General features: G+C 39.7%; 2 protein-coding genes across 10 annotated transcripts in view; one reads left to right on the top strand and one right to left on the bottom strand.

The window, feature by feature from the left end:
• Positions 1–9,142, bottom strand: part of ift80 (intraflagellar transport 80 homolog (Chlamydomonas)) — a 41,413-nt gene extending 32,271 nt beyond the window's left edge. The window contains exons 1-6 of one of the 5 annotated variants that reach the window (XM_034548691.1): positions 8,791–9,142; positions 8,620–8,680; positions 8,085–8,306; positions 5,756–5,866; positions 5,563–5,631; positions 2,706–2,815 (exon numbers count right to left, since the gene is read on the bottom strand). In XM_034548691.1, the coding sequence (XP_034404582.1) occupies positions 2,706–2,815; positions 5,563–5,631; positions 5,756–5,866; positions 8,085–8,306; positions 8,620–8,656 (549 nt within the window). In that variant the 5' untranslated portion in view covers positions 8,657–8,680; positions 8,791–9,142. Of the gene's footprint in view, positions 1–2,705; positions 2,816–3,635; positions 3,753–5,562; positions 5,632–5,755; positions 5,867–8,084; positions 8,307–8,619; positions 8,681–8,790 lie in introns of those variants that run through there. The other 4 variants (XM_034548692.1, XM_034548693.1, XM_034548694.1 and 1 more) reach the window with 4 other exon arrangements.
• Positions 9,143–9,577: 435 nt separating this feature from the next.
• On the top strand, positions 9,578–26,352 carry smc4 (structural maintenance of chromosomes 4). Of its 5 annotated transcripts, none has more exons than XM_034547939.1 (25): positions 9,592–9,779; positions 11,106–11,257; positions 11,465–11,518; positions 12,239–12,429; positions 13,009–13,200; positions 14,186–14,362; positions 16,139–16,303; positions 16,825–16,952; positions 17,194–17,334; positions 17,760–17,910; positions 19,665–19,829; positions 19,964–20,197; positions 20,379–20,564; positions 20,761–20,922; positions 21,225–21,450; positions 21,620–21,696; positions 22,259–22,411; positions 22,539–22,665; positions 22,913–23,102; positions 23,754–23,898; positions 24,081–24,254; positions 24,844–25,026; positions 25,148–25,380; positions 25,455–25,638; positions 26,060–26,352. In XM_034547939.1, the coding sequence occupies exons 2-25, from the start codon at positions 11,116–11,118 to the stop codon at positions 26,222–26,224; spliced, it is 3,945 nt and encodes a 1,314-aa protein (XP_034403830.1). In that variant the 5' UTR covers positions 9,592–9,779; positions 11,106–11,115; the 3' UTR covers positions 26,225–26,352. The 5 variants fall into 5 exon arrangements, with proteins under 5 accessions (XP_034403834.1, XP_034403830.1, XP_034403831.1 ...); XM_034547940.1 differs by having other exon boundaries at positions 9,592–9,807; XM_034547941.1 differs by lacking the exon at positions 9,592–9,779 and adding an exon at positions 9,815–10,874.
• Positions 26,353–26,361: the final 9 nt, after the last annotated feature.

Raw genomic sequence — 26,361 nt, 5'->3', positions numbered from 1 at the left:
CCTTTCATTTTTAGTCCAAAAAAGAGAGGAGAAAACATTAGCAGGATACGCTCCAGAGTGGCATTCATTCTAGTTATTGCGCATAGTTACTCTCTACATCATGTGTCACAGTCAGTGTAACAAAGAGCGGAAAGCCTGCCACTAGTCGTATCTAACCGTGTTTCTATCTTGTTCCTGTTCTCTCTACATGCCTACACTCTATTTTATATTTCCTACTTGCTCCCTCCATGCGCCCAAGGAAAACACACATAAAAGTGTGCACATGTGTGTTGCGTGTGTCTGTGTAAGGGATCAAAAAAGATAATCTTGGGGTCTTGTTTTCCATACCCCTTTTATATCAGATACCCAAGTCAGGCAATTTCAAACTTGTGTTTACTCTGGTTCGCTGACGCACATCAATCCATTCAGATTAAGTCTTCAACACGCATCGCTGTGTGTTGTGCCTGCATGTGTGCTAATAGTTGAGGAAGAGGAAAAGGTTGAGAAGGCGTACATTCAATGCTCCACTGTTTATCTCAGGTCCCAGGTGGTATTCAGTTTTCAGAAGAATAATAAACAAATATATCCATCAACACTGGTGTGCACGGTCCTCAGCACTGCACCGTCTCTTAAGGCAGTAAGCACTCCTATTATTTAGCCTATATTTAGGCTAAACAAAATGTATGTAACTACAGTGCCCACAAAATAGAGTGAAAACTGTAGGGTAACTATGATACAGTATAAACTATGATACATTATATGGATTGGATGTATCCATAGAATTAGCAGATTTATAATAATTTATTACACAATAAGTTTTTTTAAAGTTTTGTTTTTATTGAGTGTGTATTGTTGTTAATTCACTGATCCATTGGGATGTCCATTTACCTATTTATTATTTTTGTCATGTCCAGGAAACTGTGATGTTAAATTAATCAGTTTTGTGTCTTGTGTCCATGTTGTCTCGTGATTTCCTGTTTTATTTTGAAGGTCAACTCTCCTCTTGTTTCAGGCAACTTGTTCCTTCCCCTGTGTGTTTCCCCTCTGGTCTGATTGGCTGCCTCGCTCCTGATTGTTTCCACCTGTGCCCTTACCCTGTGTATATATTGTCTGCGTCTCCTTTTGTCCTGGGCCAGTTCGTCTTGTCTTTTGTGCCAGAGAACCAGCCATTTCCATGAAATTCACCAGGTTATGATATTTTGTTACTTTGTTCATGTAGATTTTCTGTTTGTTTGTTCCAGTTAATTAATTAAATTGTTTGTTGTTACTTTGCCTTGAGTCGTGCGTATGGGTTCTAGTCTTTGTTCGGTCATGACAATTTTTATTAAGAAAATCATCTGATTGTGTTCCATGTGATTCATCTTATCACATGTTATTTTACGGTGGGAAGGCCTGGAGAGGAGAAAGATCAACTGGAATGAGCTTTGGCAAATGGAGGCAAGCGACATCAGCTTCATCATAAGAGCTGTTTATGATGTGCTTCCATCACCAAAAAACCTACATCATTGGTATGGCGAGGACCCGACCTGCCCCCTCTGCCCAGCTCCAGAGACTCTCAGGCATATAATGACAGGTTGCAAGACCAGCCTCTCACAAGGCCGCTACACCTGGAGGCACAATCAGGTCCTCAAGAGCCTGGCTGCAGCACTTGAGACCAAGAGGAGTGAAACAGATTCATTACCTCCAAAAACAAGCAATCCCGTTAAAACAACAACATTCATCCGGGAGGGACAAAAAAGGCCTAAGCATCCTCCTACGAAGCCAGAAACTGGACACCTAGCCATGGCCCGGGACTGGAAGATGCTTGTCGATATTGGCCAGCAACTAATTTTTCCACCTGAGATTGCTTCTACCAATCTTAGGCCAGACATGGTACTCTGGTCCCCTTCACGAAAGGCTGGGTACATCATAGAGCTCACAGTCCCGTGGGAAAACTCTGTTGAAGAGGCCTACGAGCGTAAGAAACTGCGTTACAGAGTTGGCAGCAGACGCAACTCGGCGTGGCTGGAATGCAAAAGTCTGGCCAGTTGAAGTGGAATGCAGAGGATTCGTGGCTTCTTCCACCATCAGGTTGCTGAAAGAACTTGGAATCCATGGACAGGCTCTGCGGCAGACCATCAGAGCAGTTTCTCAAGCAGCTGAAAGAGGCAGCCAGTGGATCTGGATCAAACGGAAGGACCCTTGCTGGGCTATAACTTCATGACCTCCCACCCCCACCTGAGAACCCAATTCAGATCCCTCCAACTTGAGGAGGGCATATGAGGTATGTGGTCAGCTGTAGGGCTGGCTCAGGGAAGAGGACGCCCCTGCCTTGCATAGTCCCGTGGGAAATCTTAATTGGGCATGGGACACAAGCTAAGGCTTGATCACCCTTTAGCTGGCCACCTTTGTTGAGGGTGTTTAGTGATCAAAGGCCGAAACACCCACTGATTCAAAGGCACACTACTGAGGATGTGTCCCAAAATTGACATCTTAACCCAGTTTAAGAAATAAACCTCCCATGCCACTCTGTCAACATCACGGCAAAGCTCATGTGAGTGCATACCATCTATTGGCACAATGGACAGTTTTAACATCTCGTCCCGTGTTTTATGATTCTATGACTATACCATTTGAGTCAAGTAGTTACAGGGTAATATTGAAAAACTATGACATTGAATCCTAATTGTCTATTGACTTAAGTCCTAGATGTGTACCTCTTAAAAGAATACATGAAGTTAGTGTACCTGTATACTTTTGGCGCTGGGTTGCAAAGGCTTGATGACTAGTTGTCTTCCGGATGTGTAGAGGATTCTGTCCGAGTCGGGACCCCAGGCCACAGAATACACAGGAGACCCTGGAAGATGCAGAAACGGAGGTAAACAGAAAATTAGATATTGCACTAATCCAAAGCCAAAAGCGATGGATTGGTTTTCCACACATAAAGACTTTGATTCTTACTTAGTGTAATATTTAAAAGATGATTATTATATAATATAAATTAATTCATATTAAAAGTGTTTGTGTAAGAATCCCGCCCTTCCTTTGACAAACCAGGAGTTGGTATGAAAACTAGCTCTAGGATACAATAGTGTTACTTCCACTTCTTAGAAGGTATCAAATTCCCTCAGAGATCTTGTCTCACTCAGCCTGTGGAACAACACTCAGCTTGCAAACACAGCAGCTGAAAAAACTTAAGATAACCTTTACAGTATTCGCACAAATGTGTGTGCGTACGTACACGTGTGTGAGGGAAATGTGTGTGTCGGATTGTGGCGGGGAGAGGACCTGCCATTTAACCCCACTCCAGGTGCATGTGGTTTCTCACAAATGCCAACTGGTCACATGATCTAAACCTGACAAAGATGATGAGAGGGGCTGAGGCAAGTTCCTCTCCTTCCTCCTGCTCACTCACTTCCAACTCTCTCTTAAAATGGGTCATGGTACCCAAGATGAACAGCCTACTGCGGTAGCGTACGTGCGTGCGTGTATGAATGGAGCTGTAGGCTCTCAGAAGAAACAACACCTGCAGTGATCTGAGTGCAATGTGGATGATGATGTGTGTCTGTGGCAATGCTACTATATCCAGGAGTTCTACAAATCTGGAGGTCTTTTGAGCAGCCCAACATCCGGGAGCTAATTCTCTGCACAACCAGTTAAGGAAAAATGTTCCTAACTACTGGGGCTGAATTGCTGTTCCCCTGCCAGGCTTTCCATAGCACCCGTCATTCAGCAGGAGTGTGCCATCCAATTCCAGAGAAGCCAACTTCCATCCATCTTTTCTTGTCCCACAACTGAGAAGAAACATTAAATAAGTCATGATGAATAATTTAATAAGTAACCCATCTGTAATGTGAATGCTGGATAGAAAATGTATTATTGAGAGTCTTTCTTATTGCTTTTATTAAAACGCGTCTCCTTTACAAAGCTTTGAAACATTATGGTGCTTTTTATTTTCTTTAAAACATAGAACTCTGGTTTTGGTTGTGCTGAGCACAATTACATTCTAATAAGCTCAGCACACGCATGCACGCACACACACACATTCACACAATCCCACTGCCAAGAAGAGAAGAAAACATTTCCTCCTTGATTGTCATATTAAATTGCTGACTTGAGTAAAGTAAAAAAGCAGCTTCAACACAAAAGCAAATCTCACTTAGCATTCATCAATGCAATAGACACACATAGCCTTTCATAATGAAAGCATAATATCAACACATATGAAGAGAGTACAAAAGTCTTCATAATTAAATAAAAAAGATGTAATGTGTGGCTATTTGTTTGCTATCTGGGACCATGTGTAAGAGTACACTTGAAAGGCTCATCTACAGTCTGGTGTCAAACAGGAGCCAGATGAGGAGGTGAACTTGTGTGTCAAAGCACTAGAAGAAGCAGGAGGCTCCCCTGATACACATGAATGAAACTGCAGTTCTGTGTGCCTGGTCCGCACAATTGGGTCTGTGCTTTTTTCTTTTTTTTTTATCTCCGTCACAAGAGGCTTTCTTTAAACCAGAAGGTTCAAAAGCAATCAGTAATGTGTGTGTGTGTGTGTGTGAGAGAGTGTGTGTGTGTGTGTGAGAGAGTGTGAGTGAGAGAGAGAGAGAGAGAGAGAGAGAGAGATGTTATGTTTTGTTTACTAAATGCCTACAGCTGGTTGATCAGAGACTTTTTTTACATTGCTTCTGCTGCTGGCTGGCAGCTGTTATGGATGCAATCTGCTTTAAACTGTACTGGATTAAAACTCAGATTGGCTCATTTGTATTCCCTTTACCTACCAAAACTACCTCATTCATGCTGAATTTAGATAGATGAGTTCTGTTTTTTTTCACTTTTGTCCTCAAGAACTCATGAAAATAGTGAAATGCTCTTTTTTTTAAAACTTATTCAGTTTCTCTTTCAAACTCTCAAACCAGAGTTGGTAATTGTTAGAAAAGTGAAAAGAAAATGATTATTTCTGTCAATGGACTTTCATTTTGTTTCTGCTAATTTTGAATGACGCATGTTTTGTAATGATTAGCAAGGTCAAATCACTGTTTCTGTCAATGGGGTCTGGTAGAGGAGCACATATAATGGCTGTTTATTTTCAATTCTAGATAAGTGAATTCAGTGTTCATTTTAACTAAGCACCTTGTTGAAATAAATCAATAAAATATGTTTAATGTCCAAATCCCTGTTGATTCCAATAATTATATATTCACTTCAACACACCGTTTTGCACTGGAAAAAAGGGCGAAAGTTCACATGTTACTGTGTCGATTACTGCCGATAGGAACTGGAGCCGATTAATACCTGAGAAATACTGCAGAGAGTAATTAGTCCTGGGAATGAATGCAGAACTCTAATCTTTTCCACTGAAGGCAGAAGCCGGATGGTAGTGGGACATTCAACTTATCTGAATCAAGATGCATCCATCATCTCTCATATTTCTTTCTTACAACACGGTGCATGCATATTAAGACATTAATTTGCTCTGCTTTGTTGATTGGTTTTTGGGTGAGTGAAATAAACAGTTTGACTGACCATGTATGATAATAAATAGCAGTTTCACATAAGATTTGTGGCTTAAAGTCAGTGAAATAAAGGAAGGGTCTTTAGCCTTACCTTGGCTGGCTAGTGTTGAACGCAGCATCCCGCTTTTTGACCAGATCTTGATCTGCCCATCCTCTCCAGCTGAGTAATTAGATAAACAGATGGAATTGATATGGATATAAAGATGTGTTTTTAATGAATTCAAGTTGTTGTTTGTTGTTTTGAAATGGCAATGAAAATATGAATGTCCCTGACATGTCGTTACCCGTAATAAGAGCAGTTCCATCATAGTTCCATCTTCCAGCCAAAACAGCTCCCTTGTGTGCCTCGACACTCTTCTCAACACGCCCAATTTTGGTGGTCAGGTGGAACTTCCCTGTAAAGAGACAAGAAGATGCTTACTGTATGGCAATTCCACACTCTGGGCCCGATCTGGTTGTTTACAGTCTATAACTGAGGAACACTACTGTCTGCTTGTGGGTTTTGTCTACAGAGACCATGTCCTCATAAGTCTGACGGATTCAGGTTGCTGACTGAGGCAAATGAGTAGTGAGGACAGCTCACTACATAAAGAGTACTAAAGAGTTTCTGTTGGTTGAAATAGGGCAACTGTGTAATTCCTAGACATGAAAGATGATCAGGCATGGACATAGATATTGAGGACGCCAGCCTAACATATACTTGTGTGGCAGTGTGTATTAAAAAATTCTGCACGTTTTATTTAATTTCTGGTGACCTATTCCTGCTCTCTCCCATTTCTAAATTTGGACATCCCAACAAATGTGGATGTTACTGGTCCAGCAGGTAGTAAATATAACAAGCATCTACAACTGCATTGAAGCACTCTTTCAAATGAAAAAAAGTACATATTTTAAATGTAGATGTAATGTAAAATGTATGTTCTACTTTTATTTACATATGCACTTACATCAACAGTCCTTATCTATGGCAAACATTGTTTGTTCAAAGCTTTTGTGCGCTGATTTGTTTGTTTTCTTGTCATCAAGCAGATGTTTTTTTATGGTAACTTATAATGACAACATATCAACCTTTTGCTTTTTTACTTCTATTCATAGTCTATATGGTTTGTTGAGGAATTCCTGATGATACATATGTGTGAAATCTAATATGACACCACATTGTAGTTAGGGATAAAAGTGAATGAGACTGAAACACTGTTGTTCCAAACAGAAAGCCCAGCCATATCCTTCATGCTTAATTTGGGACGCTTGGGGACAAGCCTGGCTCCATCCCACACAATATAATTTCTTGTAGAATAGCAAATGGTGCATCTAACTATGCGATTTGCTTAGTCATGGGGAAATAATAGGCATTCTAAAATAATGATGTATAGTAATTAATTTGATATTATATTTAGTTGTGAAAGCAGGGACAGGAAATAACACCTTAAAATAGTAGACAAACTTATATTTATCACACAGAAAAGTATTTGAACTGTATGTGTGATTGTTTCTTTTCTTTTGTTTTCTTTCTTATCAGGGTCCGAGCGACTCAAAAGTCCCTATTTATTTGTTTTATTTGTTTTACCTGTATTTTAGCTTATTTATTTTTAGCTTTTAGGATGTTTTAATTATGTGAAGTGTCTTTGAGTATTATGAAAAGCGCTATATAAATTAAATGCATTATTATTATTATTATTATTATGTGCAATATACAAAAAAAAGTAATATCATGACAAGGGAAAGCCGTTAATAGGCTCCTCCCACCCAATAAAACCCTGGCTGTTTTTAACTATATCATTCAGATCTCTAAAGACTGTTTTTAAATATTTTGTACATAATCCAGCTTTACAAATGTGTCAGTGCACATCAAAGTTAAAAATAGAACTGTGTGATTGTCATGTTTGGTTGTCAATGAAAAACTAAAATGTATTTCAAACAACAGAAATACTGATATTTAAGAAAGCAAAAGAAAGTTGCAGAAGTGAATCACAACAGAGTTTTCATAGTCTGCCAGAGAAAATTGCTGCTTCAGTTTGCGGGTGTGTTTATGCAACCCTACACTGCCATTAGTGTTGTGACCACACATTGCCTGCCATAACAGTACATCCATATTATGTGCTTTTGTATCTAATATAGGCTGAAAAAGAGGCATAAGAGGTCATGTGGATGCACCTCAAACCAACTATGATGCCAAGTTTGGATTTACAAATATACAGATGTAAAAGTAAATCCCACCTTTAATAATTTAACATTGAATGCCTAATTAAAAAATAGAGCAGAGACAGGTTCACTCTTAACTGCCAAATTACAATCCTCTTCCTGAAGTGAAAATGAATATGCTTATCTGAAGTATTACACTGGTTAAGATGATTTCCCTTTTACTACATAAAAAAACACCTGGGTTGTTGGCAAATTGTTTAATGAAAATGATAAAGCAAGACACTGTCATTCTACTCAGTATAAAAAACCAGGCTGGGGGAGACCTGAAGCTATACTGAAAACAGTGTTACCAGTTATTATGTTTAGTTAGTTCAGTAAGCATGTCAAACAAACAACTTCTGATACAAAACTGATAAAGAAATAAAGTTCAGTGTCTCACTGGACATATTTTAGAAAATAAAAGAGACTTGCCATCAGTGCTGGTAAGGACACAAATCTCAGTCTGGTTCTGTTTCTTGCCACCAACGGTCTTGGGGAACCAATGTAGATCAATGGGGTAAATATCCTCTGATAATTTGACCACCAGACTGGTCTCACTGGTCAGCAGGTTCCACTTGAGGATCTGGTGGTCCTCACTGCATGAGTACAGCTCATCTGCTGTGGTCCAGCCAACACAGCTCACAAGTTCCTTATGTGATCTGCTGTTAAGGAAAGTGATCTAGGAGAGTTATTTGGGTATGTTTTATAAATAGGGTCAATTAATTAATATACTCTAGACAAATCTAGAGTATATTACAACTAAAGTGCGAGGTCGAACCAAGCACTAGGAGGTACCAATTACTATAATTAACGCTATATTACGAACGTTACTTCTAGGTGATGCTCACATTAAGAATGGTAACAAAATCTAAGTGATTCCCATCGTGTTGCACAACATATAGTTACTTCAGCTGTACAGAAACACAACTATGGTGCTCGATTGCAACCAGCGTCATAAAAAGGATATGTTTGGGTTCCTGAAGCAGCGATGTTTTCAATCTCATGGTGTACGTTTGCTCCGTCAATCCCTAAACAAAACGTCAGTCAGTGACAGCATCTCACATTATATCACATCCATGTCAAACCAACACGCAGAAAGAAATCATAGAAAAGACCAAATCAAAACGTTGAACAGTACCCTGTAGATCAGGCAACTCAGCTGTTGGCATGCTGTGGTAACTGTGACGGTGAACGAAACAAGCGTCTGCAGTTGCTACGGTACCTGCTGCTGTTGCTAACGTGATGATGTCCCCGAGCCTTTCCTGCTACGTGAATGCTAACGTTAACTTGGTCTTCTGGTTAAAACAGACGTTCTTCTCTCGTTACCGACTTTATTGTGGAACCACCAGATATATATGGTTGTCATTTGCTCCAACAAAAGATGTATAAATAGTAAATAATGTGCAGAGCATGCCTACCCATCACTAAATCCTTGCTAACGTTATCGAGGCTAATCTCTGGTAGCCATGTTATCTGGGTCATGAAACGCTTGAAAATAGTTTTCTCGCGAGAGTTAAAAGTATCGCTTCCGGGAAAACGGATATTTCGACTGAGTATTAGAAATGCAATCTGTTAAATAAATAAAACGTATTTAATAGCACTCGTTAAAATCAGAGATACTAACAATAATCGTTGAACAAAAAACAAAAAGTATTTAATGAAATGTAAACTATCCCTCAGATCGGGAATTCGTTCTACTTTCCAGTAACATGTTTGAACACATATAAATAGTAGGCTTTGAATCTGACAAAATCATTAAATCATATAATATTGTCAAAAATATATTTAGTTTTTGTGTTTTTTCGTCTGAGTATTTGTGTCATATGATTATTGTTTGTTTGGAGCGAGGAGGAGTTGGCTTCGTCCCCTTTTTTGAATTTGTTTTTTTTCCCCTGCCCTTTGAACGTTCCATGGTGCCTTGCGTCAGTTTGTAACGAATTTGGTTCGACAGCACAGTTTAGGCGCCATTTACAAGTTGGAGTTTTCAACCAAGAGAGCGACGCGGAATCACACGGGCTACATTTTGTGGATTATATTAGTCAAATCTTGGATTAACGAATACTTTTTTCGAAATCGCGAATTGGGTCATAACTAACGACTCTCGACAGACTGCCTATATTGTGGAAGGTAGATTGAAAAAACATTTTAGACCTGAGTAAGTTAACGATTGGGTTCCGTCTAGTTGCTGAAAGGCGCAACGTTAGTTCCACCCCAGATGTAACATTAACAACACGTTAACGTGCGTTTTGACTACAAGAAATGGTGAAAAACGTCTAGAACGTAATGAGAGAGGATCGCCTTTTGCCTAATATTACATTTAACGCAAAATGTGCCTTTTCGTAGACACACCCCTAACAGTAATATGTTACTTGTACGATGGTCTACGCTTAGGTTAGTGATGCAAAATGTTGCAAAGAAAAAGTGAGCTGTAATGCCTTTGTCTGGAAACTACTTTTTCTTGGGCAACGTTAGTTGTGCAAATGCTGTTCAGCGCCCTTTTCCATTCAAATTACGCTTTCTGTGAGTCCAGTTGACGTTACAGTGTTGCGTGAACGTTACAGACTTTAGCGTTGCCGTGGTGATTCACATCCGTTAGTTAACGTTAAAAAGAGCAAACTGAAGAAGAAGAACATTCAGTAACGTGGCACGCTTTCGCTCACGTTACGTGTTTTTAGCCGGTGGCCAGGCTCCGGTAGTGTTACAACGGTCCTTATTTAGCAGACGTACTAGCAACGTTAGTTAAACGTAGTTATTAGTGTTAGTGTTGTTTGAATGGGCTTTCCCGTTAATTAGCGAGTTCGGTTGCTGCGTCTAATTCACACCTCCGCCTCCAACATACACGTTGTGGGGATTAAAGTAAATATCAGTGTCAGTTCGTGACATCAATCCGTTTCCCACCGAGCAGAGAGCTCGTTTAGCTGCGTCTGTTCGGTGATAACGCAGCATATTTGTTAGACTAAGATCATTTATCTATTTGCATGTTAACTGAATATGTCGTTCGCGTGAGACGTGAACCTTTATTTTCTGTTCTCCCCGTCACTGCAAGGGTTATTAACCGTCCGACTCTGACGTTAACGTTGCTAAAACAATTGTGTCACAGGTGGAGGCCATTCATTTGTACTGGTATTTTGGTTTGGAACAGCGACTCATGTGCTTCAATCGTCACGCAGATTGGCAGCGTTAACGCGTTTAATGGGATCCCTTTGGAAATAACGACATTCGGTCAGGTCACAAACTCAAACATTGTTATTCATGTTGCTTTATTGTTTTGTTTTTTTAAATCCACAAAATATATAGAGACTAAGAGTTTGATGGGCGTCAGTGTGGGATCTGACGGGTAATGATTAAAGCCTGACAACAGTAGCTGCGTGTGACCGACTAAAAGTGGAGTTGGGAGATTGACAGACACAAAACAACACTCATGGATATTACTTTTTTGACCCTTTTTATAAGATTTCAAATCATGCCATCTAAAACTGCAAAGAGCTCAACCGCCAAGCCAAGAGGGAAAGGGTCGCAGCCTCGGGATGACTCCGGAGACGAGCTGGATGTAGCCCCTCAAGAAACCAACTCCAATGGCCAAGAGGAGGCACCGCCGACAACTGGCAAGTAACAAAGGGTGTTTTGGTGTCTGTGAATCTAAATAAGTTGTGTTCACTCAATGGCTTCGCGTGTATTGTCGTAGTGGCCAGTTGCCACTGCTGTGAAGCTTCTTTTTTTTTTTACTCTTCTTTTACTTTAAACACGTAGGTTCAATGGCAGATTTTTAATTTATTTTTAGTTTCATCAATACATTACTTATGACTTTTTAGATGATTTTGTTATCGTCGAGTGTACTTCTTCCCCGGATCTTCTCAGCAAACGAGGTAATTTATTTCGATATTGAAATGTTTTATGGAGTAGATTCAGAGTTTGGCGTTATTCTTATAACTTTATGAAATGTGATTTTCTGTGGTTAAATTTAGTATGCGACGCTCAAGATGCACATTGGCATCAAGTGATGTTTTCATTCTGTAGAATGTGTTGAAATGCTTAATATGGGTGTCTGGCAGCGAGCATTAGATCTGCAAACATCGACCCCGTAGCTTGTTTATGCTTATGTGAGCACAATAGATTTTGGACAGGTCGTTGTGGCTTAGTATGGCAACATAATCGGTTTAACGTTATACATTTCAATCGCAAAACAAGATGTTCCCCTGTCTGCGTTTTGGATACAGTTAAGAATGAGTGAAAATGTTAGGTTGATGATCGAAATGTGCACTTATTTATTATCTGGGAGGGGGGGGGGGGGGGGCGCTGAATGTGGCGCATCTACTCGCACGTATAAACGCGTGTTGTGGAGTGCGTTTGTATAATAATGTGTTTTTCTTAAGCGGCCACGGTCTCTTTCGGTTGGCTCTTGTTTTCAGAACAAAGAAACTGAATGCCTGTCAACTTTCTCGGGGGTCGTTGTTTGACTGCTGTTTGTTTGTTTATTTTGTTTGTTGCTCCTCCAACCCCTCCCCCACGCAGCACTGTCCCCCACCTGAAACGACTCGCACAGAGGAATTAAAGTTGTACTTTTTTTCCTTTCCTATGTGCCTCAGATCCGTCTCACGGGGAAGCTGCAGAGGCGGTTGATAATCGAAGTTTGGAGGAGATTCTCGGTAGCATCCCTCCACCCCCGCCCCCAGCAATGACCAATGAACCAGGCGCTCCTCGCCTGATGATAACACATTTAGTTAATCGCAATTTTAAATCGTATGCAGGCGAGCAGATTCTGGGGCCTTTCCACAAGGTACGACCAAACATGGTTGCAAATATCAACCCTGCATGGGAAATGCTTGGTTAATGTGTAGTGTCAAGCTTTTTATAGCATTTATAGTGTTTTCCTAATTTCATTATATTTGTCTTTAATGTCATAATATGCAACTGTGCATGTTGCCTTGCAAAAGGGTAGACTCACAAAGAACAACATTATCATAATTAATCATTATATTAGAGCATGTATTGAAGTTTTAAAAAATACTAATTTAAAGGTGGAAAAAGTGACTCCATTTCTATTTAGTGGGTGTATTGAGCAAGAGGTAGTAATCTGGTCACGTGTGGACATTTACCATAAATTATGACTTTTCTTAAACTTAGTTTTTTCACCTTTTTTCTGCACCCCTAATTGCTCTGCAAATATAAGTATATTACAGTTAATCTTAACTACACCCACCTGGAATACATTCACTATCACAATTCTACTATGCTTAAATGTTAATATACAGCTTGTAATGTTATGACAGTCAGTATTTGTTTGTGGATGCAGTATATTTTTACATAATTGGTTAATTCTTTTAATTGTTTTTATCTTCTCTCACTTTTCTCTCAGCGCTTTTCGTGCATCATTGGTCCAAATGGGAGTGGGAAGTCCAATGTGATAGATTCAATGCTCTTTGTGTTTGGATACAGAGCTCAAAAGATCAGATCAAAAAAGCTCTCAGTGCTGATTCACAGCTCTGATAAACATAAGGATGTGCAAAGCTGTACTGTGGAGGTGCATTTTCAAAAGATTATTGATAAGGTATATATCTTTATCTCTCACTCACAGATACACACTGCATTCACTCTGGCCTCTCCTAAATTGATAAATGCAGTCTATTTCAAATGGATGATTGGAAATATTTTCTCGTGGTTAGATATTTTTCTTGACATTTAAATATATATATTTTTCTCTGGTCATGGGATAATATTGCTACACAATGATCACAGACACAATGACTTAACACAGACTCAAATCAGTCATGAAAGTTACAACTGAAACCCACACGTGCCATTCATAATGTGCTAGAATTGATTTGTCTATTTTTTTGAAAACAATTTTAAATGTGCTTTTTAGAGACGAAGCTCTACCTTTTTGATTTAACTGTGAAAAGTCAATAAAATTAGGTTTTGTATTAAGAGACATATTTATTCTTTTGCATTAGATCACAAATTACTTTGAAAACTGACTGTAGTGTTAAGAATTCGAGTTAAACATGTTTCTGTATTTGATCTGCCACAGGGGGTCTTTCTGTTTGGTCCAGTATTTTAAACAGTTATGAAACTAATGGGATAATTCTATGACTTCTGCCGGCTTTACAATCATCCATTTCTGAAACTTAATATTTTGTTATAGGTGGTGTACACAACTTAGAATAATAGACTTGTTTTTATAATTAATACATTTTTAGGCAAATTACCTACATTTTTGCAATGCATTTATAAATCTCATATCTCGCATTTTCAAAGTTTGTAAATATAACATGAATGAAAACACTTCAATATTGATATGGTATATGCCAGTGTAGCTGGCCTAGATCTGTTTTGTGCTCTTTTTTAATTTAATTTAATTTTTTAAAACAAGGCTTGTTCTTAATTATTGGTAATGTGCACTGTTTCTTTCTAAGCACTCAGTGGATTTGTCAGTATTATGAGTATTATCATTTGGTGTGTAGAGCTGTTAGTTTCTCCTGAATCGTTATGCAATAAGCTGCTCTGTGTCTTCTGCCCCTCCCCCCCTGAGCCAGGAAGGAGATGACTACGAAGTCGTTCCAAACAGCAAGTTCTATGTTTCCAGGACTGCAAATAAAGACAATTCTGCAGCCTACTACATCAATGGCAAAAAAGCCACATTCAAAGAAGTGGGGGCTTTACTTCGAAGCCATGGCATTGACCTAGACCACAACAGATTTCTGATCTTACAGGTAATTGTAATTTATTTTTATAAAATGTCCACATATTTTTTTTTTGCACCGTTTTTTTTATTTTTTTTATCCTAGCTGTGACCATCCCATTCTGTCAGATATTTCCTGCCCTTTGTTCTTGGCCCATTTCACAGTTCTCTTTTGGTTAAATGTTTCATGGCTACCTTAAAGCCATGCCTGTCTGTGGGAGTAACCTGTTGCACTGGAGTTGGAAAGGAGAGGATGTGCCCTCTGCCAGCCCTTAGACTGCTATAGCAGCGCATCATGGTTTGAAACAATGTGGAAAGGTGCGAACCATTATTTGCTGCTTTAGAATTTTAAGGAAAAAATGCAATTTTACTCACATGGACCTGGAGCTGCTGTAGTTGAACAACTAACTACGTTTTTTTTTTTGTGGGAGAATCTTTGATGGGGTTCACCCTCCAGCGGGGACAGGTTGGACATCCCATTCTCATGTACCTGCCACGCTTTAGCAGCACGTAAATATTGGTGTGTGAACATAGACCCCAACGCCAATATTAGCAGTGCTGCTTCAGTGTGGCTGGATCAAACCCCCTCCATTACCATGGATTTAATATTGGTTCAACATTTTGTTTTTTGTTTACCTCCACTGTGAATGTAGTGCATTCCTATATACCTTTTTTAAATTATTTTTCGTGTTTTTATTTATTTATTTTACAAATAAATATTCTTTTAATTTAGCATTGAGTTTAAATGAGTGGACTAGTTACACTCCTATTCCTTCTGCTTGCATTACATGTGTATTGTACCCATTATTACTGATTAACCCAAGGCTCATAGGGTGATGACACATGTCAGAGCAGTACCAAATGGCTAATTTAAGCTTTATTGTCCCCTTTTTTTAAATTCTATTTTTTACAGTGTGTGTGTGGTAATTTTGGGTTAACACTTAGTGTGTGTGTGTGTGTGTGTGTGTGTGTGTGCGTGTGTGTATTCTCAATGGTCTTCCATGTTAAATTCCCAGCGCTCTGTCTATGACATGGCTGCATGGGTATGGGAAGAGGCTTTAACTTTTCTCCAAGGTCACTTTTCCAGGCCTCTGGCTAAGGGATTGTTGCCTATTTTGTGCACTGGTCAGAACAGAGAATACCTCGACTGGCTGCTCTTGTCTTTCATACTTAAAAGTAATGTGTGAGCTGTCGTTTTCCCCTAAATATAAAGGAAACATAATTTGGGCCTTAGATTTGTCTATATCTGCAGTTACTGTGTTTAACATAAAACTTATTCTGTGAAGATATCTTTACTCTCACCTAAAAAATACAATAAAAAGAAAACATGTTTAGACAAATACAATTTGATTGGAGAGTTGTTCCCGACATCGGAAAAATAGTATGTATACTATTTGGAATTTCCACCAAGTTGTCAACATGCTAATAAAAGCATTAGTTTTTAGCTCACTTAAAATTGAAAGATTATCATTTTATTTTTAACACATGTTGTAATGGACCGAGTCAGTGATTGTTGGTGGGGTGGTAGGAGTATGTGTTGTTGCAACATTTAAGTGTCTGAAGCATTTTAAAATGTCTGTAATCAAACAATCTACCCATACATCAGATTGAATCATATCTATAGTATTGTAATTGTATGCTCTCTTCATTTAGACTGTATTTAACTAATTGTTTAGCCAAGTGTAATGTTGGTGGGTATTCTCACGCATTTTTTATTTTTTTTATTTAATTCGAAGTGTTTTATTATAATGTTTAGCTTCATGTTTTCAGTGAGTGATGCATGCGTGTTGCTCTGGACTGTACTTAGGGCGAGGTAGAGCAGATTGCCATGATGAAGCCTAAAGGTCAGACGGAGCATGACGAGGGCATGCTGGAGTACCTGGAGGACATTATCGGTTCCTGCCGCCTCAAGGAGCCGATCCTAACCCTGGCGCGCCGCATTGAGCTACTCAATGAGCAGAGGGGCGAGAAGGTGACATACACATACTTTATCTGCTCACGCACTCCTAAGCAAACCAACTTTTCTTCCCATGTCCGGACTCCATTCGCTGTATAAAGTTATAGTTTGAGGAGGCTCTTTATTGTGTGTGCGCACAAGTGTTTGGAAGTTTATGATGCACATATCTGAAATTTAAAATAAATGTTTATAGTTGTTTAAGTGTGTAAGTTAAGTTGGTACATAGCTTGGCCAACTGCCCCAGACATGATTCATGGTTTTCATAGAAGACTTATTGGACACACATTGACTTTGACAACATTGATACATTTCTTATTACATATTTTATTAGTTACAGTATAAATAATACAATACTGGAGTGATTAGAAATAATTGAATGCTACTGTAGCTTTTATCAAAATGCGTATGTTGCACCAGAATTATGGAAGTAAGAAGAAAAACATGTTTACATGTCACCAAATCATAGAATTTATGTATCTAATTTATATAAATATTTTGTCACCTGACATTAAGTACTGCAATATTCCCTGCACTAGCTAAACCGAGTAAAGCTTGTGGAAAAGGAGAAGAATGCTTTGGAGGGTGAAAGGAACAAAGCTGTGGAGTTTCTCACCCTGGAAAATGACATCTTCAAACACAAGAGTCAGCTCTGCCAATATTATGTGTGAGTGCACCAACAACATCTCTCTGTTCTTTACAAGACAAATCAAACAACAATGTAATCAGATTTCAGTGTAGACCTGATCAAACAAAATATTGAATGAATGTCAATTTGTGTACTATTTTTTTTAAACCTCACAGGGGAAGCATGACCCTTTGGTGTCAGTTTATTTGTGCGTAAACTGTTATGTTGAAACTTATGTTTTACCACTCACTGGTTTTTCCTGATATCTCTTTTCCATTAGTCAGGATCTGCAGAAGCGTGTTGTAGATAAAGAGCAAGAGAAGCAGAAGATCTTGGAGGACACCAAGGAACTTACTGAGAAAACTACGAAGATATCACAAGAGACAGAGAAAATGAACCAAGAGATCAAAAATGTGGAGAAGTAAGGCCATTTTTGTCTTCTTCCCCTCTACTTACCGATGTAACATGCTAAGACTAACTTACTAACTTTTCTACAAATGTAATCATTTTGTGGTTGTTGCCAGTGCCTATCTTAATGTTGACCTGGTTTGGAGGCAAAATTCCAGTTCAGGTTTAAAAAAATACAGAAGTATCTGTAATGTATGTGTTATATTTGTGCAATTTATACAAATGGTTGCATGAAGTATAGATCATTTTTAAACTGGCAAAGCTGTCTGAGCTTTACTATGAATAGTGTACTGTTATATTATGGAAATTGTGATTATTATTATTTGTTACATATGCCTTGTTTAGCACATTTGTAGTGTTCTCAGTTAATGTAGCGTTTCAGTTGATGTTCCATGATTAACTTGAGTGTACTCAGTAAAAATGCTGTTCCTCCACTAGGAAACAAAATAAGCTCAACAAGTACATTGAGACCCAGAAGGAGAAGTTCACCCAGCTGGACCTGCAGGACGTTGAAGTGCGTGAGAAGATTAAGCACTCCAAGAGCAAGAGCAAGAAACTGCAGAAGCAGCTGGAAAAGGACAAAGAAAAGGTGTGTTGGCCTTTTGAATTGTAGTCTGATATTACACACTGTTAAATTACTTCATGTAATTGGGTATCACAGTGCTATTATGCAGTAGTTGTCACTATTTCATTTCGGCAGTATCACAGTAGGCTATCTCGCAGTGTTCAGAGGCACACAGTCACGTAATCGGTCAAGCAAGCGTAATTGTCAACATGTTTCCTTAATTTATAATGCATTAACAAATACCGGGTTGAAGTCAATCAAGACAAGCTAGCAACAGTTGTAAGACACTCCAGTGTAACTGTTTATTTTGTCCCCTGGCCAAGAAAGAAACATGGGCACTAAAAATACAACTTCCGCTGCTTATAGAAAACATACGGGTTGTTGGTCTGAGGGTTACAGAAACCTAAATTAATTTCAGAATCCAACAAGATGTCTTTAGTATGAATCAAATTTACTTCACTCGGTTGAGAAGGTTTTTTATATTTTCCCAAAGCATCCCTCATGTCACAGCTCCATGTTACACAGTTGAAAGCACAACAGTGTACCGTTTGTGTTGTGTGTTTTTAAGTGTGGTTTAGTTTATGTTTTACATAATAAACATGGATTCTACAGTGATACATTTCTTTACTTTCCAAGAAAGTATTTGTAAATGTTTTCTTTATGAAAATTAAGCATTTTTAAAAGATGATGTACATTTGTGTACACATTTTACAGGTAGTGTAGCATTTTAAACAAAAGTCCTGGCTGCGGGAAAAGTTATAGTTTAAGAATAAATGTAACTGTTATCATTCCGCATGACATTCAACTTTCATACAAAACGTGTGATTATTGATACTAATCTATATTGGTCTTGGACATGATGCTGTCTGAGTTGCAAAAGTATGCACGTGAGACCTTGCTTACATTTTGTATTACTTCGGGCAAAGTGAAATCCAATTCTAGATTTAATACAAATTCTGCATACAATAAATTGTAAATCAAAGTTCATGGCAGGAAGTGCTATCGGCCCTAAACTTGCCACTAGGGGGCTGTGAAGTAACACGTTTATTGCTAGTGTGTGCCTATTGATCACCCACTCCTGCTGTGTTTCACAATAAATGGCGTTCCTGTTTCTTAGACTAATGTTTCTCTAACTTGCGCACTTGTGTGTTCACACAAACGGAGAGTTAAGAGTTCCCTCGTAACTGTAGGTATAGCTTCTCTTCTCCCGTTCTGCTTTAAAACTCCCATCTGCTCCACCTACAATAGCTGAGCTCTGGAAATGTCGTGGTCAGAGGGGGAGTTGGGCAGAGGCAGGCAGACCTCTGGGGAGCAGTGTTCTGCTGTGTGGTAGTCAACTATGGCCTGGCTTGTGTAACACTCCCAGCAACCACATTCACATTTCACCCCCAGTTAACCCTACAAAACATAGACTATATACACACACCACTCCTTGCCTTGTTTCAGTCCTGCCAAGTGGCAGACTGTTGTGCCAGTCTTAACCAGCACTTTCTCATTTCTCAATGTGTGTTTATAGTTGATTTCAGTTGTACGTTTGGCACTGGCAAAAAGTGTATTCAGTCACTTTACTTCATACCTCTTGTCTTCTAATACTCACCCCTAATCTCATTATCTTATCCATTGGAAAAAGGGCTATTAAACTTGTTTGGTTGGAGTGTGTATTGATGAATTATGTCCTTAAGTTGTCCCTACACAGGTGTGGCCACTGTTTCTCATAATCTAGAGTTGAGCACATCTCATTGCATTTTGTATGTTCTCCTGTCTGGCTCATCTTTCAGCTGGAGGAAGTGCGCGGTGTTCCAGCCAGCAGTGAAAAGGCCATCTCTGAGGCAACAGCTTGCAAGGAAGAGCTGGAGAAGCAGAAGGTGAAAGAAGAGAAAAAGCTTGAGGAGGTGATGGAGAGTCTCAAAGAAGAAACCAGTGGTTTGCAACAGGACAAAGAGGTGTGTTTATACGTCTTGGCGTTAGTTTGTTGCATGCTTTGTTTAACTTTAGACTGAGATATTTTTGCATTGTTACCCTAACTTCCTGCCTCTTAGTCTTCCAACTTAACCTCTCCTCTGTTTGTGTTCTCCAGACCAAAGAGAAAGAGCTGATGGAGCTCAGCAAGGCTGTGAATGAGACCCGGTCTCGTATGGACCTGGCTCAGTCGGAGCTTGACATCTACCTTAGCCGCCACAACACAGCTCTGACGCAGCTCAACACGGCCAAGCAGACACTTCAGACAACGTCTGACACGCTGCGTGAGCGTCGTGCGGCCATCAAAGACTTGGAAGTCAAAATACCCCAGAATGAACAGGGGCTCAAAAAGGTAAAAAATAACATCAACCTTGTTGTTTCAATGGCTTTTGTTTAGGCATTTACATGGGGCATTTTCTATCTTACTAATGTAAGTGTTGAAACCACTACACATCCAGCTGGTGCTCACTATATCTGTTGATTATTTCTGCCCATTGGATGCAGTTAATTGCTTCTTTTCTTTTTCTCCTCAGGATGAAGGAGCACTGGAGCAGCTGATGAAGACGGACAATGAGACTCGGGAAGTGGTGAGGGAAATGAGGCAGAAGGTGGATGAAGCCAAAAGCTCTCGGTCCTCCAACCGCAGTCGAGGAAGGGTCCTGGATGCCCTCATGCAGCAGAAGACGAGTGGCAGAATCCCTGGCATCTTTGGAAGATTGGTAAAACGCTGTTGTAAAATGTATATTATACCCAGCACCAATATCATTTATGGTCATCTAGCTATGGTGTGCATCATTGCTATAATAATACCAATTCTGCCTTTTACTAATTTATTTTACTTTCAAGTATTTAAGGTCTGTAATAAAAAGCAGAAGTCTCATAATTTGTTATTTTTAATTTATTTTGTGCATGTAGGGAGACCTTGGAGCCATTGATGAGAAGTACGATGTGGCCATTTCCTCTAGTTGTGGCGCCCTGGACAACATCGTAGTGGATACCATTGACACAGCCCAGAAATGTGTCATGTTCCTCAAAGAGCAAAACATTGGGTTCGCCACCTTCATTGGTCTTGACAAGGTAAAGATCCTTGCACTTCGTTATGTGTAGAGAGTGAGTGAAGAGAGTAAACAGAGGTTTTTGTCTCCTTATGCATCGATTGGTTTAAATGTCCTACTTGCTCCTTGCTCCACAAGGGAGTTTTCTTTAGTTCGGTGTCTTTGTCATTTATAAAACTTGTTTCCATTTTGTTGCTGGGATTTCTCAAGATGTACATTTACTAAGCTTTCAAACAATGTTGAGCTGTTCAGGTTTCCTCCGATAACACAAACAATATCTTCATCTCGCTGTGCCGTCTCATACGCCTCACTTCCTATTTTCAGATGAAGGTGTGGGAGAGAAACATGGCTCCCATTAGCACTCCAGAGAACAGCCCTCGTCTCTTTGACATGGTGCGTGTGAAAGATGAGAGTGTGCGACCAGCTTTCTACTTTGCCCTAAGGGACACTCTGGTTGCCCAGGACATGGAGCAGGCCACAAGGATGGCCTTCCAAAAAGACAAGCGCTGGAGAGTGGTCACCCTGAAGGGACAGATAATTGAGATGGCTGGTGAGTGGCCCACTTTCTTTCGTCATAACTGTACCTGGCTGATCTTTTGTCTCTTCAGGTGGCATACTTATGGCTCTCAGTAAAAACACTACATTCCGTTTTTTACAAGTCTGATTCTTTGTTTTAATTTTCTTTTTATATCGCTCCGTGATCTGATTGTGCTTCCCAGGAACCATGACCGGAGGAGGAAGAGCACTGAAGGGCAGAATGGGCTCCTCGATTGGTACCGAAGTCTCCCAGGAGGAGGTTAGTTTATATACTAGAGTAGAAAATTGGTCTAGAGTAATGGCTCTATTTCTACACCTTTACCTGCTTTGCAGAAATGTAATATTTATACCAAGAAATGCTCACATTTTAATAGGACTTCTTAAACATTAGCACAACAAGTATGCATACTGTGTAACCACCACAAGATGGAAATAGAATGACTCAAAAAGCAGATTAAATAATGATATAGTAAAACAGTGTGTACGTATGTGTGTGTATGTATATGTATATATATATATATATATATATATATATATATATATATATATATATATATATATATATATATATATATATATATATATATATATAAATGTTTAACTAGTTTTAATACTAGTATCTGTATTTATTTTGTTGTTCACACTGCCCAAGTGGGGGAAGTAAGCTTCATAAATAACTCCTTTGTTCCCTCTGTTAGCTAGTATTTTTTTAAGTTTCATCATGAACACGGTAGTAGATGAAAATGGAACCTGTCATTAGACAATCGCCACAGCAGGCTGTTATTATATGAGACGTGATGGTTTTCATGTGTTTTCTGCAGCTCGACTGTTTGGAGAGCAAGCTGAATGAGAAAGTGTCAAAGCTGCAGGACTGCCAAGAGAAAAAGTTGCAGCTAGAAGAGAATGTCCAGCGCCTGCGGCCACAGCTCCGGGATATGAAAAACACCTTGGAAAAATACGCCAACAGCATGACTGTACGGCAAATATACATCTTCCTTTTCATTCACTGTATTTGTGTTGTGTTCATTTGGTGATCTTAATATTAACCCTTACTATTTCATAGCCATCCATAAAACATTTTTCCTTTTTTCCTTCATTCAGAGTCTCGCTGATCAGGAGGCTCACTTGAAACTTCAGATCAAGGAACTTGAGGCCAATGTGCTGGCTGCTGCCCCAGACAAGGCCAAACAGAAACAGAAGGAAAAGAGCCTGGATGCCTTCAAGAAAGGTAGGGTCCTCCTGTCCTCTGTAAGAGACCCATTGTTAAATATGTCAATAATAAGTTGTGTTAGAAAAAAATTCACTTCAACATGGTGTCAACATGTTCAGTTATTGTTTTTAACTCTAATATCTAAATGAGTCTGTTTAATCCCTCTGAATATATTATATCTCAATCAGACATTGAATGTCCAACATAAGGGTTATCATTCTCTCCTCTTCCTTTCTACCTTCACAACTCTCTCCTCCTCATTCAGACTATGACGCAGCCTCCAGTCGGGCTGGCAAGGTGGAGAATGAGGTCAAACGGCTCCACAACCTGATTGTAGACATCAATAGCCACAAGCTAAAGGCTCAGCAGGACAAGCTAGATAAGGTCAACAAGGAGCTAGATGACTGCTCCTCCACTATAACCAAGGCCAAAGTAGCCATAAAGACGGCTGACCGGTGAGCAAATGCATGTTTAAGCTCTGTAGTAACGTGATTGCATTGTTCAAACCCTCGCAGCTGAATTATGCTCATCCCTCTTGAGGAAACGCCCCTTACCTTGATGTACTTGAACTCACAGCAAGGACGGGGAATTAGCCGTAGAACTATAAATGTATTAACATTGCTGTTGCATGAGAACATCTATGATGTAGGGGTGTACATACCTTCGGTAATATAACCATTCCTTTGTGAAATGTTCAAGCAAAAATATTGTTGCACATGTTCACAAAATACACATTTGAGATCCCTTTTTATTTTCTTCCATTTGTTTCTGATAGCTAATTTGTGTATGTTAGTATGCCTCATGTGTTGTCATTGATATGTATTCCTATTTATATTGGATGATTTCACAGGTATGTGAATTTGATTGAGGGTCTCATTGCAGCGGTGCATTGATGATTTATTCGTATTTATGAGCCGCATCCCGTCACTGCTTCACCCTCGTACAGAAAAATAGTTCCGTTAGAACGCCTTGGATCTGCATTTAGCTGTATTGATGCGTAGTGTGAGATCCATGAAGACAAGACAGTTGGCCACGTCACTCACACACATACTATCCACGACCACTCTGACAGAGGCAAATATATTTATCTTTTGTCCCCTTTGTAGCAACCTGAAGAAGTGTGAGGAGAGCGTGAGTCGTGTGCAGAAGGAGCAGGAGGAGAATGAGAAATCAATGGTGGAGCTCACTGAACAACTGAAGAAACTGGAAGATGAGGCCGGGGAGGTCATGAAGGCCTGTCAGGAGGCTGAGGTTTGCACTCTTACAAAGGCGTTGCTGTCCTACTTTGCTTGTGGGCATAATTGATCAATCTGGACGATATCATGTGTCACTTATAATCAACTATGCTTTTTGTGCTCTAGCGTTGTAGAATCACCACATCTAGATGACTTTTAGGTCAAAAGTGAGTGCCACACTTTCTTCTTGTTTTCTAGGCCGCACTTCCTGAGGTGCAGGAGCAGTATCGGGAGGTGTTGAAGGAGATAAAGGTCCTGCGGCAGCAAGAGCACGCCATGCAGGAGGAGTCCCTCAGCGTCCGGCTGCGCATTGAACAGATCGAGACCACCCTCTCTGAACACAACAACAAAATCAAACACTGGCAGAAAGAGGTGGGTGACAAAGGGCGTGTGTGAGGAACAACTTGGGTTTTTATCTGTGTAGCTCTGGCTGTAGGTTCTATTAGTAATGAAACCATTACATTCAAGTCATGGTTTAGAAACTAGTAGATCTGCGACATTACTGAAAATTGGCCCAACAGGGTAACGAGCAATAAATGCTTCATGAACATTACTTTCTCAATCCCAATTCAAAACAGTGTAAATCATTTTATAATACTTCACTACTGATGTGGTTTCAAGTAGTCATTTAAGGGCTCTGCTTTCATTTGGCTCTGTTTTAATGGTTTAACTTTTTCTCCTTTATTCTCCATGTTTTTCATTTGGCTGTTTATTAGTGATGTCAGTTTGCCTGATTATATTACCTGTTCTTGACATTATCTTTGAGGCCCTTTTTATACATTTTAATTGAAATGTGCTCTCTATTAAAATGATTCAATGTTAAAAATTCCAGATGTCTTTTAGTTTTTTCCTGAAATGTAGGTATTCAACTAACTTTTCATTTTTTATGAAATTGTTGGAAGTTTCAGATAGTTCTGTACACATTGCTGATCTGTTGAGAAATCTTGTTTATATTCTTCAGGCCACCAAGCTGTCCCTTCATACCATTGAGGGAGAGCCAGTCGAGGAACTTCCTGTACTTACATCTGCTGAACTTGAAGAAATCTCCAATCCCAACATCATCATCAACAAGATGATCACTTTGGAGACCAAGAGTTCCCAGATGAAGCCCAACCTCGGGGCCATTGCTGAGTACAAGAAGAAGGTATGAACAGGCATCCTTTTCTCTAACCTATGGGATTAGTGTAGATTACACTAGTAGTATGTCTCTAGTTTACAGAAACTTGAGCAACAATGTCAACGTGTGTCCTTGTGTGTGTTTTCAGGAGGAGCTGTACCTGCAGCGGGTGGCTCAGCTGGACGAGATCACTACAGAGAGGGACCAGTTCAAACGTGGCTACGAGGACCTGCGCAAGCAGCGCCTCAACGAGTTCATGACCGGATTCAACATGATCACAAACAAGCTGAAGGAAAACTACCAGATGCTCACACTGGGTGGCGATGCAGAGCTGGAGCTTGTGGACAGTTTAGACCCCTTCTCCGAGGGAATCATGTTCAGGTAAAAGAGGAGACGCGTAGACCGCCAGAGGCACATTTATCGATTCCTGAATCATGTCCTTCCCCACTCTTTAGTGTGCGTCCTCCAAAGAAGAGCTGGAAAAAGATCTTTAACCTGTCGGGAGGGGAAAAGACCCTGAGCTCCTTGGCCTTGGTGTTTGCTCTGCACCACTACAAACCCACCCCGCTCTACTTCATGGATGAGATCGATGCTGCCCTCGACTTCAAGAACGTCTCCATTGTGGCCTGTTACATTTATGTGAGTATTGACCTGATTATCAGGCAATGAGATGGGCTGCATGGCGAGGTTATGGGGTCAAGATCTCTCTTTTTAAGGCGGTGAAGGTGGTGTAATATGACTCGGTCAACAAGAAGTAATTAAACATTTTAGCCAGTTAATTCTCATAACTGTTGACCGAATCTGTGCTGTTGCATAACACTGGATTAAAGCGGGAGTTCAGACAAAGCACCTGTTTTTGGGAGTGTGGATCAGAACAAAGTTAAGCCTTTAACTGTTAGCCTTCATTTTTGTGGGTTTTTGGGTAAATATTCACTTAATTCTTCAGGTTACAATTTGACAGCACCTCTGCAGCAGCGCCAGGCTACACTAAATTAACACAAAAGGTTTCTAACCTCAATCTCTCCAGATCAGTAAATTTTTTTTTCTCTCGTCTGTGCAGGAGCAAACAAAGAACGCTCAGTTCATCATCATTTCTCTGAGGAACAACATGTTTGAGATCGCTGATCGTCTCATTGGCATCTACAAGACTCACAACACCACCAAGAGCGTGGGAATCAACCCCAAGACCATCGTGTTCAAAGAGCACGGTGCCGTCACTGCTTAAACCTCTTCTTTTCACACATGTAAATATTAGTTCTCTCTTCTTCTTGTCCTTTTATATTGAAATGCTGCTATTCTTTATAAACATCTGTACTTTTTACTATCTGAACCAATAAATATTTTCTGGCTAGATCTTTTCCT

The sequence above is a fragment of the Cyclopterus lumpus genome, chromosome 13 (assembly GCF_009769545.1).
Source record: "Cyclopterus lumpus isolate fCycLum1 chromosome 13, fCycLum1.pri, whole genome shotgun sequence".
Taxonomy (NCBI): Eukaryota; Metazoa; Chordata; class Actinopteri; order Perciformes; family Cyclopteridae; genus Cyclopterus; species Cyclopterus lumpus.
The sequence above is the reverse complement of the archived record's forward strand: the minus strand, read 5'-3'. Positions and strand labels throughout refer to the sequence as shown.